This window comes from Martes martes (genome assembly GCF_963455335.1).
Source record: "Martes martes genome assembly, chromosome: 2".
In the NCBI taxonomy this organism is placed as follows: Eukaryota; Metazoa; Chordata; class Mammalia; order Carnivora; family Mustelidae; genus Martes; species Martes martes.
Genome location: NC_137889.1, coordinates 99,244,012 through 99,259,357, shown reverse-complemented (window position 1 = coordinate 99,259,357; position 15,346 = coordinate 99,244,012). Strand labels below are relative to the sequence as shown.

The window sequence follows — 15,346 nt, the reverse complement described above, 5'->3', positions numbered from 1 at the left end:
ATCTATAAAACTGGTAACAACTACTTGAAAACAATTATTCCATCTCTTTTTAACAAGACAATCACATTTTTATAACACAGTAGTTGGAAACTAATTAAGTACTGGAAAAAAGCAGCTGTGTGAAAAAAGTACCATGTTCTTTGCCCTATAATTTTTATCAAGGTAAAAATTTATAGCACATTGGACTTTTCCTTATTTATTTTTTTAAAAGATTTTATTTATTTGTTTGACAAAGAGAGATCACAAGTAGGCAGAGAGGCAAGCAGAGAGAGAGAGAGGAGGAGGAAGCAGGTTCCCCGCCAAGCAGAGCCCAATGCGGCACTCGATCCCAGGACCCTGAGATCATGACCTGAGCCGAAGGCAGAGGCTTAACCCACTGAGCCACCCAGGAGCCCCAGCATATTAGACTTTCAAATTTTTTTTTTTTAAAGATTTTTTATTTATTTATTTGACAGAGATCACAAGTAGGCAGAGAGGCAGACAGAGAGACAGGAAGGGAAGCAGGCTCCCTGCTGAGCAGAGCCGGATGAGGGGCTCGATCCCAGGACCCTGGAATCATGACCTGAGCCGAAGGCAGAGGCTTTAACCCACTGAGCCACCCAGGCGCCCCCATATTAGACTTTTAAATACCATTCTAATAAATAAGTGGGATTTGAATGTTAATAATCAAATATAAAAACGGAAAGATCATAATTCCTCAAAGTGTAAACTATCTGGAGGGTTACTTAAGTAACCATTTCTTAAACCTAGTGGACTATTTTGCAAGAACCAAAGTGATAATAAAGAGTCTAATCTTACTTCACATTTAATTCATTCTCTCTGATCCAGTCAGTATTTACATCCTACCTGGCCTACTGTAATGGCTTACTCTTCTCTGTCTCACTTCTCTCCCCACTCTGATCCAAAGTATATGCCTCTATGAAGGTGGAATACCTATTTGAAGTTATTTTTCGTGGTTCTTTCCTGTCCACACATCAAAGTACAAAATAACTCCTTAGCCTACATACATTTTAAGTGCACAACACACATTAACAAACAGATGCAGACATCATCTTTAACCGCAATAAACCTCCACTACCATTTGGTTATTTAAACAATTCAATCTTCATGAATATTGATAACATGTCCCATAACCCCAATTCTGAACTTTCCCCCCACACCACAAGTTTCCTATTACTTTGCCACTGACTTTTATTAACAGATGGGTTTGACTTCTACTTTACTGGGAAGATGGGAGGCTAACCTACAAAACACTCTTCTGACTGTCCTCTTTACTATCTTAACACTTTTTTTTTTATATGTCACCTATCTTCTGAGTTTTTTTAAAGACAAAATGTCCTTTTCTGTTCTAATACCAGCCCTGTTTACCTGAGTTTGTGATTTCTTTTTTCATCTATGATCCTTCTCTATCAATTAATTATTCCCTCTAAATTTACTTTGTCCTTGTCCACAGGGTCCTAGCCTAACAAATATGTTCCTGTCTCCACTACATTACTCACTCTCACAGTACTGCCCTTCCCTCAAACTAGTCATCTTTTCTTTTCTCATTAAACTTCTAGAAAGTTAATACTCTCCCTTCATTTCCTCATTCCTTACCACAGCCCTTGAAATTTGACTTCTCTCTCCACACAGACTCAAAGATGTTTTTTAAAAACATGAATGTCCCTTTATCCAACCATCAAAATTCAGTATTTTTTTTTCTTGGCAGTACTTGACACTGTTTATCTCCCAACTCTTTGGTATATGTGCTGCCGAAGCGAGCACACTCCCAACTCTTTGGAATCCATGACGATAAACTTACTTTCCTCGAATCTTTCAGTGCTTCTTCACAAGCTCCTTCATTTCTTCTACACCCTAAATGCGGCTGTTTTCCTTTAAATGTTTCTTCTCTTCTCATGGGTCAACAATCACTCTTAAGTGCATGAACCCAAAGCTCTGTCACCTGAATGTGTCGACAGCACTTCAAGTTCAATGCACCTCCAAACACACCCACCTAGATGGGATCTCACTATTTCTATGATTGGTGTTATCCTGATTCAAATTCTGGACTCAAATACTCCTTCCCTCTACTTATCTGCTATCTTCTTGGGTTCCATACATACCCTCTTCCTTCCTGTTCTCTTTCATTTGTTCTTCGAGCTTAAAAAGAAAAACTAGCCTTCTCACTGGTTATTCTTCACCTAGCCCACTACCCAGTGTTTTTTAAGCAAGAATGTGCATCAGAATAATTTAGGGAGCTTTTGCAAAACAGGTTGGATATACTGGTTCTAGCATATGGCTAAGAAAATTTATTTTGAAAAAGTTCCTTCAGTGTTTCAGATGCACACTTCTTGTTAAGTACGACTGCCTATCTTATAATGTATACCTCTTTCAAATGAGCTTTGTCTATGGTATCAATTTGAGCACTTCATTCTTTTGCTGAAATACTTTCAATGGCTCCCCATTATAAAAGCCCTTCCCCAATCTGGGCTCCAGACACATCTCTCCATTACGTTTATCTACCTTTTAAAATGCTTTTCTGTGCTCCTGAAAAACCCTTTCCCTCTCTCCATAGGTCCAAATGTTACACCGATTAAATGCTTTCTTCTTCATGGATACCACTGGAAGAGCTCAAACATAAACGAGCCCCCGCCCCCTCCAGATTTATATTATGAAACCTTTTACAGCATTTGTTAAATAGTGCCTTGTTTTTAACATTAATATACGTGCTTCATTACCTTGATACACTACAATTTCTTTAAATATCAGAGACACACCTGGACAATAAAACAGAAGTGATTATCAGCAAAATCATTTCCCCCTCACATCATTTGCATTAGTTTTCTAGAACAAGGGTAAATTATAAACTACTTATTAACTTTTAGTAGTAAAAGGCTGATACTAACTTATTAGAAATCTCACCTGAAGTAGAGACTTGTGGATGAACACACAAATTCCGAGACTAGAACTGCTAATGTCTAACCTATCACCATAGGTTACACAGAAGCTGGATGCTACTAGAGTTACTACTTGTTTATTACCTGTTCTGATCAAACTCCTGAGAGTATAAATTCCCTCTCCCTAAAGCTTATTTTGGGACTGTCAATTTTTTGTTGATTTTTTTCCTGAAAGTCAAATTTTAAGGGAGAAAAAAAATTAGAGGCAATAGTATCCTCCATTTTAATAGCAAAAACCCAGTTAAAAAAATTATTGCTATAGGTCATACTTTAAAAAATTGTATATGTATGTTTATGTACATAAATGTGCACTTACATACATGTAATATATATTTATATATTTGTTCTCTCTCTATATATATTTATGTGTGTGTGTCTCTGTGATATATTTCCCCCACACTCAAGTAGGGTTGAAAGAAGCAACGTCATTTCCCATAGGAGAGACAGCATGTATGCCTCCTGGATAAGTGGAGTTTTCCAAACTTTTAATTTTGAAATAATTAGAGGCTCAAGGAAATTGCAAAAAAGCAGTATATGAAGGTCCCATGTACCCTCCATCCAGCTCACTCTAATGGTCACATTTACACAACTCTAATACAATATCCCAACCAGGAAACTGACACTGATACTATCTACAAGCCTTGTCAGATTTCATCAGTTTTTCTCTGCACTTATGTACATGTAAGTTCCTTGGAACGCATAGTTCCAAGCAACTTTATCACATGTATAGATTCATGAAACCACCATCAATATGTGGTATTTGAAAATACTCACTTTCACGCACATCAGAGCATATTTTTTAATCTCAGAAAATAGAACCTGGATATATTATTATACACAACACAGAAATTAAGCAGATACAATGAATACAAAGTAGAACTGTATTTTGGTTTAAAATAAATTAGAAAATATATTCATGTCAAAACTTCTAATTTTTAAGTTGTATGCTTGAAGTTTACTAAAAAACAATACATTTGGGCTATTTGTCCAATTAAAACATAGTACTCAGTATTATTTCTTGGATTCTGTTGAAGATTTGGTACAAGAAACAATCATATGGAGAATATTGGGGCAATTTTTATACAGCCATTATTGAAAACGCTGCCTCTAATGTCAGCCAATATCCTTTGCATATTTTAAGAGGGATGTGTACACAGTCATCTAGGGAACTAATGATATCCTGATGATAAATCCCTTTTAGTATTTGTCTCAACAGTTTTTGTTTGATTGAAGAACTAGATTATTTCTCCTTAGTACAAAATAAAAATTACTTAGTGTAACAAGCTTTTTTTTTTTCACCTTGGCTGCCAAGAAGCTCAAATTAAATTAGTGTTCATTATAGTCAATATATTACCCTCGATTCTTAGACTTATCTTTGCCTGTCTTTATAAGGTTTTTGCCCTTTATACCTTTATTTTAAATATCTTGTGTACATTAGTGTATATATTATACTATGTCATAGCACACAGTCTTAGAAACAATGATGTATGGACTGAAAGTTTGTGACCCTCCAAAATTTATAAATGTTAATACCCTAACCCCTGATGTGATAATAGGAGGAAGTAATTAGGTCACAGAGGCAGAGCCTTCATAATGGGATCTGTGCCTTTATAAGAGACAGTAGAGCTTGCTTCCTCTTTTTCTTCTCTTCTCTCTCTGCCATGTGAGGATACAATGAGAAGAAAGCTATGGGCAAGCCAGAAAGAGTGTCCTCACCAGATACTAAATCTACTGGCACCTTGATATTGGTTGGACTTCTCAGCTTCCAGAACTATGAGAAACAAATATTGGTTGTTTAAGCCACCCAGTGTATGGTAGTTTGTTATAGCAGCCTAACGAAGGCAAACAATCATATAGAAATGCTACATTATTTTCTTTGTATAGCAGCTCATAATTTATATTACTCATCTATAAATAAACATGATTTCATCCATACAAGTCACTTTACCAATGAGGAAACTGAAATTCAGAAAGATTAAATGACAATTTAATGAATGGTAGAACTGGAAATCTCATCAATCTATAATATTTACCTTCTGGGGGGGCACAGTAAAATCTCATTTATTTAAAATTACATTAATTTTAAAATAAACGACATGTCTTTTATAAGCAAGAACTATTTGCTTAATTTCTAAAAACAGCACCAATTACTATTCCTATCATTTTTTTTTATCCTGACCAAAAGCCACATACTTAGTGTGTACGTTTAATGGTCAATAAATTGTGTTCCTTTGTGCATATTAGAGATGTCTTTAATGGCATGGAATTTTTTTTAAAGCTTATAACAATGTGACAAAACAACATCTATTTCTAACTATATATTCAGGGTATCTTTTTTTCTTAAGATTTTATTTGTCAGAGAGAGAGAGAGAAGGAGAGAGAGCACATGCAAGCACACGCACAAGCAGGGAGAGCAGCAGTTAGAGGAAGAAGCAAGCTCCCTGCTGGTCCAGGAGCCTGACATGAGGCTCGATCCCAAGACCCTGGGGTCATACCTGAGCCGAAGGCAGATGCCTAACCGACTGAGCCACCCAGGTGTCCCTAGGATATCTTTATAATATTTTCATGTGATAATAGCCATAATTACTGTCTCTAAAAATAGCAGTCGCTTATAGTTTTTTATTCTTACACAAAAATAACAGTCGCATATAGTTTTTTATTCTTATATACATGATATATTTTGATAATAAACCCATTCATATACAACAGATTAACTGTTAAAAGCTGAAGAATCTGATTTTTATACTTATTGGCTGATAATTGTTTTACTCTAAAACTGAATACTGAAAAGTGGGGTAAACATATGAACCTACAAAACTCTTTAATATAATTAAATACTTAACCTAATTTAGACCACTGAAATAAACATTTATTTTAAATGCCAAGCATAAATAGGTCTCTGTTAAATATAACCGTGGCAAACATACTTTGCTTACTTAGGCAATTTCAAAGCATGTCGGCATTATATTAATACACACTTATCTAACCAACTTACTCTATAAAATATTATAGAATTATTGCTAAATGTATTTTAGCATTTGCAACCAGAACAATGAATTCTTTATTTTTAATATAAAAATAGTGTAGCATTATTATAATCACTAATACACACACAGATCCATGCATATATTTGGTATCCTTTCCAATTACACTTGAAATCAATGAAATAAACAATATTTATTTCACTTCATAAATACTGGCCTTGGCAAGCCCAATTATAACCTCATTTTGAGTATTTATTTATTCATCAATGAGTACAAATCCAATTATCTATGTAAGATGGCATATTATACAAGCTCCCTAAGTATGTATCTTTCCAATAACAGTACCAATTATATAATAAGCATTAATTTTACTTTTTAAACAGGCATATTTGTTTAACTTTAATATATATTAAATGGATATTTGTTATATATTTACATATATATATATTTTAATTTTTTATTTTTTTATAAACATATAATGTATTATTAGCCCCAGAGGCACAGGTCTGTGAATCGCCAGGTTTACACACTTTACAGCACTCACCATAGCCCATACCCTCCCCAATTATATTTATATATATTAAATGTAGATGTATATTAATCTTTTTCTGGTATATAAAAGGCACAAATATTTAATTTTATCTAATCATTTTCTTCTAGCCCTTACTACATAACTTTGAACAAATATATCTAATATCAATTATTTCCTGACCTCAAGCAGTAACATCTGCAGAGAAAACTCAGTCTCCAATGACCAATTTATCCTTACAGACTATAAATACAGCATGGGAATTTAACATGAAGCTCTTCAGTACCATAAGACCATTTAATTATATCAGCAATTTAAAATGTGCACATCTATTTAAACAAAACTAATCACTGAAAGAAGGGACTACTACAGAGATGGCCACATAGGGAGGAAAAAAGAACTCATTTTTTAGGGACGCCTGGGTGGCTCAGTTGGTTAAGCTGCTGCCTTCGGCTCAGGTCGTGATCCCAGGGTCCTGGGATCGAGTCCCACATCGGGCTCCTTGCTCAGCAGGGAGCCTGCTTCTCTCGCTGCCTCTGCCTGCCTCTCTGCCTGCTTGTGTGTACTCTCTCTCTGACAAATAAATAAATAAAATCTTTAAAAAAAAAAAAAAAGAACTCATTTTTTAAAAATATCACCTTTGAGAGAAATATATAATGAAACAGGCTGAAGGTATGCAATTCTGAAATTTAATACAACTTCTCTTTATTTAAAATTATATTCCCCACTGTATCCCATCACAGCTTTGCTGATTCTTTCTAAATTGAAATACAATTTTTTTCTCTGATCATTGATTTAAAGGATGTCAAACTTCTTACTTGGCAAAGTTCAAGGCAAAAGAGCTATTTTAAAATATTGCCTATATCAAAAGTCTGTTTGGATACTTCGAAAGAGAAATCCATAAATGAAGTACTTTTCTTCTGTTCTTTTGGAAGAACAGAAAAAAGAACAGGCATTTTAAATGAAAAATGTTCTCACCCAGTGATTCCTTCATCTCTATACACAAGAGAGAGACTGGGATTCAAAAAGTTCATCAGCAACAAAGCCTCATTCAGTCCCATTTAGGAGTTATATCAGCCTGCTACCTGATGTTATATAAGAGTTTCCTTCCATTTGGAAGAGTTCCTAAAATGGGTACTGTCAAAGCCAGTAAAACTATAAAACCCGACCTACTTTTTTCAAAAGATTTCCATGGATCTTATGGCAAGTATAATTCCTTTTACAGTTGGAGCTATCCTCCTTTCAAGTAAACTGCGTTGACTGAAATATGCTAGCAACTGCTTTACTTTTTAAGGGTTAAAATACAAATCCATAAAATATACACATATTTCTCAAATTTTTATCTCTACAGTGAATGTCTTCTGGTGCTTTCTGCATACATTGGCTTTCCTATCTATGGTAAGCCTAGTATCATTCTGAATAAGCTCACATTAAAAAAATTACCCATTTGGAGTACATTTATAAAATTTAAGTAAACTAATTAGTCTGATAGGAAAGTCTGATAAAACACAAATGTGAATTTTAAAACATATGTTACTTATAAGAAAAAGATTCCTTGTATTTATAAAGCTATCATGTGTAGTTTTCAGTCTTTGTTTTAAGAATGAAGCATTACATTCTTGAGATGGAAGAAGGTTAATTAATTAAAATAGAAGCTATTCAATACTTTTTAAAAAGAGAAATTAATTTCTGGGTTCTTTCAAACTCCCCATTGTCCTAAAATATAATGAGAAATGCATTTCAAGTAAATTCTCAAATCAACCACACAGCATCATTATTTACAGATACAAAATGTCATCCTTATAATTCAAATAAAAGTGCTGTACTTTTCCTACAATTATTCTAAAAACATCACTGAGAAGTTCACAGAGATTTAATTTCAAAGGAAAGGATAAATCATACAGACTTATGGAAATTATAGGCACAAGATAGCATGGCACAATGAACACATTTTTTCACATGATTTACAGTAATAAATTACTCTTTGTATTTATTCATTCTTTTTTTTTATATTTATTCATTCTTAAGACTACTAACTTCATTTTCCTTAAGCAAGGCTTACAAGTATAAAAAATAGCCTGTATTTGTTATGCTTAATTTTCCACTTAACTATAGTTTACATTGAATTAAGTGAAAGTGAAGTGGTTATAAATATTTATAAATAAATGAAACAAAAAAATTAACTTCATAGCCTAAAGCACATCCACAGACTTTATGCTGCATATCTCATAAGAAGAGAGCAAAAAGATATGATAAACACTGCAATAATGGACTTTAGTTTCATCAAAATGATAATCTTATTAACTACACATTTATTACCCTAACTTCAAGGTTCCTTAGAGTACACAGGAAATAAAATTACTCTGTTCCCATAAAAATCACAGCAATATGAGACAAGAGATCACTGTAAGTGTTTCTCCTATTGTGCCAAAACTAAGGGAGAGTCCAGGACAAAAGTACTCAAAACAGGTATTTCCTATAGTTAAACAATACATAATTTAAGAATAACTAACTAGAACAAGGATTAAAGAATACTTAAAATAGACTTAAATTCTAGTAATATACACAGAAGGATAAGAATAAACATATTAATGATCAATGCTCTCCAAATACATGCCATCAATCTTTGACTATAACTCTGTAGAGGCTTTTTCAGTATACATTGTTAAAATTAATCATATAAAATGTATCTTAAATGGTTCACTCTTGAAAGCTAATATTATAATAAGCCATGATGTTCAAAAAAATCCTAAATATAAAAATGCAAACTTACAAAGCACCGGAATTCTGTAATTAATTCTGTAAATAAAGCTATCCTAGGATAAAAAGCACAGGAATGAAAGGAACAGTAGATAAATTTATAATCAGTACTGGGGACTAGAAGCTGTAAGCTAAAATTCATATTAAGACATCTATATCCTCAGATGTAATATATAATGTTCCAGAAAAAGTAAGGAAAGGAGAATAAATGAGGCTAGCCTTACCATTAATACTACAAATCATAACTGAAAAGTTATAGTTTCAGTCTTTTTTCTACTTTCTTTAATCATAAATAAGTATGTTCATGACCTTATTTTCAATCTGGCTTATATACAAAAATCACTTTTTGAAGCACTGCCTATTATAAAAGGGCTATGTCTTTTGTACATGAAATCAATGGGGAAAATAAACAGTAGAAGTTATCCTAGTTATATAAATAGAACTAAATTCCTAGGAGACTTTAAAGGTAAATATTAAAATATGTGTTTTTGGCTCAGAAAATATATACCTAAGGAAAACCCAAGATAAGGCTAATTAAACTGAATATACTCAAGATTTTTTTGTATTTTATTTATATAAGTGTGGAGAGGAGAAGTAGAAAATTTTGTAATATGCCCATACCCAAGTTCTTGCTTTCTGTCTACCTGGCAGAGCAGTGTATTTTAGAAAGTAGTGAGGATGACAGTGTGACATTATGACAAATAGGAATGGAGTCAATGCAAATGCAGTAGGCCAATCTACCTTTAGAGAAGATGATGGTTTTTATGAATGGATTTATTGAATTTCAAGTAATTAAAAATTTATTTGGATAGACTCAGATACTTTAAAAAACTGTGTTCACCAGCATTCTCATTCAGAGACAGAACTTTGATAAAATCTAACTGAAAAGATAATATATATTTTTTCTAAAACTAAAAGTCCTAATTTCTTAGAAAGTGACTTAATTTCCTCTGAAAGTATTATTTGTGACAGCAGAGGAAAAGAATTCATTTCCTTAACTTCTTAGTTAGGAATGCTATGGCCCAAATTTCCACTGGTTCTGCTGAGAAAGCAGAGCTAAGTCATAACTGGCCCATGTTAGTATCTTAGCCTAAAAAAGACATTGCTAACACTAAAAATGAAATTAGTTTCAAAACCATAATTCTTAAAAAAAAGTTTTTAAGTGTATCATTGATATTTCAACACTTACGGCTATCGTAACATATGTTTCCTAGAGCCCTGCCCGTTTGAAGTAGCACTTCCTGGTCTTTGCTATTTAGCAGCTGCACCAGTGGTGAAATCAATCCGGCATCCACACATGGAATACGCATAAATTCTGAAAATAAGAGACATATGTAATTAAAAATCTAAAAATTCACAGTTTACATAATCATGTCCTTTAATAAAATATCTACCTACTCTTAAAATGTTTAAGATGGCTTACCATCTGAAGGACACATTCTGTTCAAAAGTAACTCTACTAAATACTTAGGGAAATAAGTACACAAAATGAGTAGGGTCATATTTTTCTTTGTTGACTGTCTCTATCATAAACCCAAAAGATTTTTAATTAATTTTCATTATATCTAATTGATCACTATTTTCTTATAATAACGAATGTGCTTGGGAAGCAATATATGATGACAGAAACACTTGGCCATGTTCCTTCCATGAGCCTGATAATTAAAGTACTACAGTTATAAACTAAGCCATCAAATTGTACAAATTTTCACATGTTCTCTATTTTTTCACTGTATGTTCTCTAGAGAGGTGAAATATTTTTTAAAAGGTCTGAGTGTATCATTACAAATAATAGGTCCTTTTCAATTGCTAAGACCTGGTAGAATCATCTATTCCTTAATTCCTATTTTTTATTTTTATGGATCACTCACATTTGCTGTTATACCCATAAATTCATAGCCTAAATTCATAGGTCTCAAATACCAAATGTTAAGTTTTCTTATACTTCTAACACATTTTTCATTGTCTCCCAATGATACCATCATAGTCATGACGATTAGACATAAAATTTTTTACAGTGTCTCATGATGGACTACTACAAAATTGAGGGATAATAATGATACCAATTAATGAAAGTTCTCCAAATAATCAATATTGGGACCATCATTTTGGACATCATGACGTACTGTAAATCAAGGAACTTAGTCAACACAGACCTAATTCCTCATCCTATAACCCATCCTACTAAATTAAAAAATCATTGTCTTTTCACTATTACTTTCAAGGGGGGGTCCACTCCTTAGTCTGTTCCACAAGTACCACCATAAGAAATCTTCCCTCTCTTTTTCTTCATTTTCAAATCCCTAGAGCACATCATATAAGGCTGTTATGTGAGCTGTTACGTCTGAAACAACTTCTTTAACCTGTGACATAGCTATGAGTCACAGAGGTATTCCTCTCTACCTAAACAAAGGACTGCATTCCTATTACATCTCTTACTTACTTACCACTGTATTATTGAAAACTCTCCATAATTTAAACTTCCAAGATTTAAGAAGTACTTCTTACTTCTAAAGCTAATCTTTACGTCTACTGTTGATGTTTTCTTTCTTCCTTTTTTTTTTTTTTTTAACTCCCTATTGGGAGTTTTTCCTATTGGGAAAACGAATTATGCTATAAATAATTTCAAGAATTCAATGACCATCTTCTATAGGGGATGACATATCAATCTACTTGTCTACCTCTTAAGTTAATGATCTCCTTGGGATCTTTATATATTTCAAATCTTAAAATAACATGTCACCAACTCAGATTAATCAACTTGAAGATAGATATTATCTTTTCTACCTTTCCCTATGCCTAGTTTCCAACAGTGAAATAACTACTAAAATAAGAAATTTAAAAATAGTCTGATTTGTACTCTTATTTCACTCTTATTTCATAAATTTCATTTCCTTTGGACTCTTATTTCTCTTTTCTTATTTCATAACTGTTGTTATATTTTATTGTTTTGCTTCTTTGGTTTGTTGTTGCTATTCTTCAGGCAATGGCAACATTGATAAGTTACTATTTTTGCTTGCTTTGATGCTCTAATGTTCTATATGATACCAACATAGCTTTCAAAATTCTGATGGTACAATCAATAATAGAGAGTAAATAATTATGGGAAAATTGCAGAATCAAATAAAACTGCTCTGAACTTTTTTTAAATACCAAAGCATACAAATACCATTAGTAGGTCAACTGTGTCTCAATTTTTTTTTAAAAAAGCATATAATTAAATAAAATAAAACTAGTATATTCCTTGGCTTTCAGTGTAAAGGCAAGACTGCCAGTCCCTGGACGAAGGAAACTCCCTTCTAAAACCTTCTGCTTTTCAGTCAGTTTGCTTTTTAACTGAGGACTGCAGCTCTATTTAGCTAGTTTTAAAGACATGAAGTTACCTCCTTTAGATGGATATGTGTAAAAATAGACCAGGAACTTAAAAGGAATATGTTTAAAATATTATATTCAACATACATTATTTATTTATATATATGTAAAAAAGAGACCAGGAACTTACAAGGAAAATGTTTAAAATACTATATTTAGGGGCACCTGGGTGGCTCAGTGGGTTAAAGCCTCTGCCTTTGGCTCAGGTCATGATCTCAGGGTCCTGGGATCGAGCCCCACATCGGGCTCTCTGCTCAGCGGGGAGCCTGCTTCTCCCTCTCTCTCTGCCTGCCTCTCTGCCTACTTGTGATCTCTGTCTGTCAAATAAATAAATAAAATCTTAAAAAATACATACTATATTTAACATACATTATTTATGTATACATATTATATATATAATATTATAGAGGCTATAGAATGAATGGCTGTCATAGTCATCCTTGTTCAACAGGATTCCCACCACACATACCCCTAGTTCATACTACATGAACCTGTTACCTGAGCATAGTTGGTGAGACTCTTACTCAAGGCCAGACTATATACCGGCTGGCCAACAGCCTATCAGATGTTCTAGTTCAAAAATCTGCTAGAAAGGACAATAGCAAGGAACTGGAAAAAAAGCAAAACAAAACATCAGATCCTTTCTTTTTAATTTGAACTCCAGAGAACTGAAAAGTTCCTGAGGAGGGAGGGAAGGACTGTCAGGGGAAGGCTGAAACTGAGATACATGCAGAATGACAGTGAGTGAAAAAACCATAGTCAGGGGGCACCTGGGTGGCTCAGTGGGTTAAAAACCATAGTCAGTGGAGGCCATTATGCAGTAGAAGAAGCCACTAAGTATCTGTATACTTCTATGTGTGTCTATACAAGATAAAATTCATTTTGTTTTTTGCATAATGTGTGGACTTCAACATAGAAATTCAATATAGAGCTTCAAGGAATAGGCACCGCTCTATATTAATATCAACCCAAATTTATTAACATAAAGTTGATTTCTACTGGAGTATTTTTTTCCTTTGATTGTAGTGAAACAATCAATAAATGTTTGATAGAATATTTCTATTTCTTTCTGAATCCAGTATTTCTTCCTTTTTTTTTTTTTTAAAGATTTTACTTATTTATTTGACAGAGATCACAAGTAGGCAGAGAGGCAGGCAGAGAGAGAGGGGGAGGCAGGCTCCCTGTTGAGCAGAGAACCCGATGCAATGCGGGGCTCTTGGGGCTCAATCCCCGGACCCTAGGATCATGACCTGAGCTGAAGGCAGAGGCTTAACCCACTGAGCCACTCAGGCACCCTGCAGTAGTCCTTCCTTTTTTGCTTTTACTTTATCAAACCTACTTGAATTAAACATTCATTCAGCATCATCGTGAAGTACAGCACTGTGATGAAAATCATAGTTTTTCTTTTTATAAAATCTGCTTTTATTATTATCTACTTATAAAATATTAAAAACCTTACACGTACATACTTTCCCCATTTTCAGCTGCCTAAAGGAAATAAATCTATTTTAATAAAACTTTTTAACTCTATAAGCCTAATAAAAACATATGGAGTATTAGAGTCTACCTTAATGTTAGACTAAATAGTAATGTGAATTCTGAGTTTGATTTTTCTCTAATAACCTCCCTATAATTATTAACTATTAGGTTTTTATGTTTTTCATTAGAAGAACAAGGACAACTATGAGGCGTGAATACATAGGAACCAGTGGCTTTCATATGTAGACTGCTGAACTGACATTTTTAATTTATACTGTATTGCCTTTTGTTTTAAAAAAAGTTAATACTGGTAACTGTAACTAATTCTTACAAAATGACTGAGGTTAAGCTTCCAACACTGCAATATCAAGGTATACTTAAAGCTACTCGACAACCTCGTGAACTTTTTTGGTTGGGGGCAGGTAATCAATTTTATTCAACAACTTTTCTAGAGCATACACATATATTTAATACTAAAATAAACATATACCTGTTATGGAGTAGAGGGCAAAATTAAAACAAATTTATATGACAAAACAGGAGACTTCCAGGTTTCTAGTGGTGGCTTCTCCAGTTCATCCTGGATGTACACTTGAACTCTTTTGTTCAGAGCATTCAAGGAGAAAAGTTTGATAAACACTTTTACAATCTGATAAAGCACAGATGGGGGAAAAAAGCATAATGTTGATCCAAATTACTGATTCTGTATCATTTTAGACTGTGATTTCCTTCTCAAGCTCTATAGGCATGAGGATCACCTAGAAGACTTGTTAAAACAGACGGCAGTCCCCAGTCCTAGAGTTCCTGATTCAGTAGGTCCAAGTGGGAGGATCCAACAATTTGTATCCTAATCAGTTCCTAGTGAATCTGATGCTGATGGTCCAAGGCAGGCAACTAGTGTTTTGGAGGAGTAGAGGAAGAGACACAAAGTAGTTCACCTTCTGTTTGCTTTTTACACATTTTAATTTCAGTTATCAGCCTAATCTTTCAGGTCATACGCTGCTATCCCTGCTTTCAGACCACTAGTACACTTTCCACTTCTATCATAAAATCTCATTTACTGAAGAGAAGTAAAGGAGAAGCATAAATTCCAACTATTATCCAGCTTTACCACCTACTAGCTCTGTAAAGATAGGCAAGGTATTTAACCTGTTTTCTCATGTGCATAAAATAATCCCATCTCATATGGGGTTCTTAAAAGAATTTGAAATAATGTACAAAACACCTGGCACAAGCAGGCACACTAATAGCAGCACCCAGTTTTAGGAAATTATTATTATTATACC

At 33.6% G+C, this 15,346-nt stretch overlaps 1 protein-coding gene across 3 annotated transcripts in view; it reads right to left on the bottom strand.

The window, feature by feature from the left end:
- The window catches only part of RAP1GDS1 (Rap1 GTPase-GDP dissociation stimulator 1), a 168,718-nt gene that overhangs the window by 74,287 nt on the left and 79,085 nt on the right, over positions 1-15,346 (bottom strand). For all 3 annotated transcript variants that reach the window (XM_080797553.1, XM_080797554.1, XM_080797555.1), the window contains exon 4: positions 10,399-10,524. In XM_080797553.1, the coding sequence (XP_080653679.1) occupies positions 10,399-10,524 (126 nt within the window). The remainder of the gene's footprint in view (positions 1-10,398; positions 10,525-15,346) is intronic.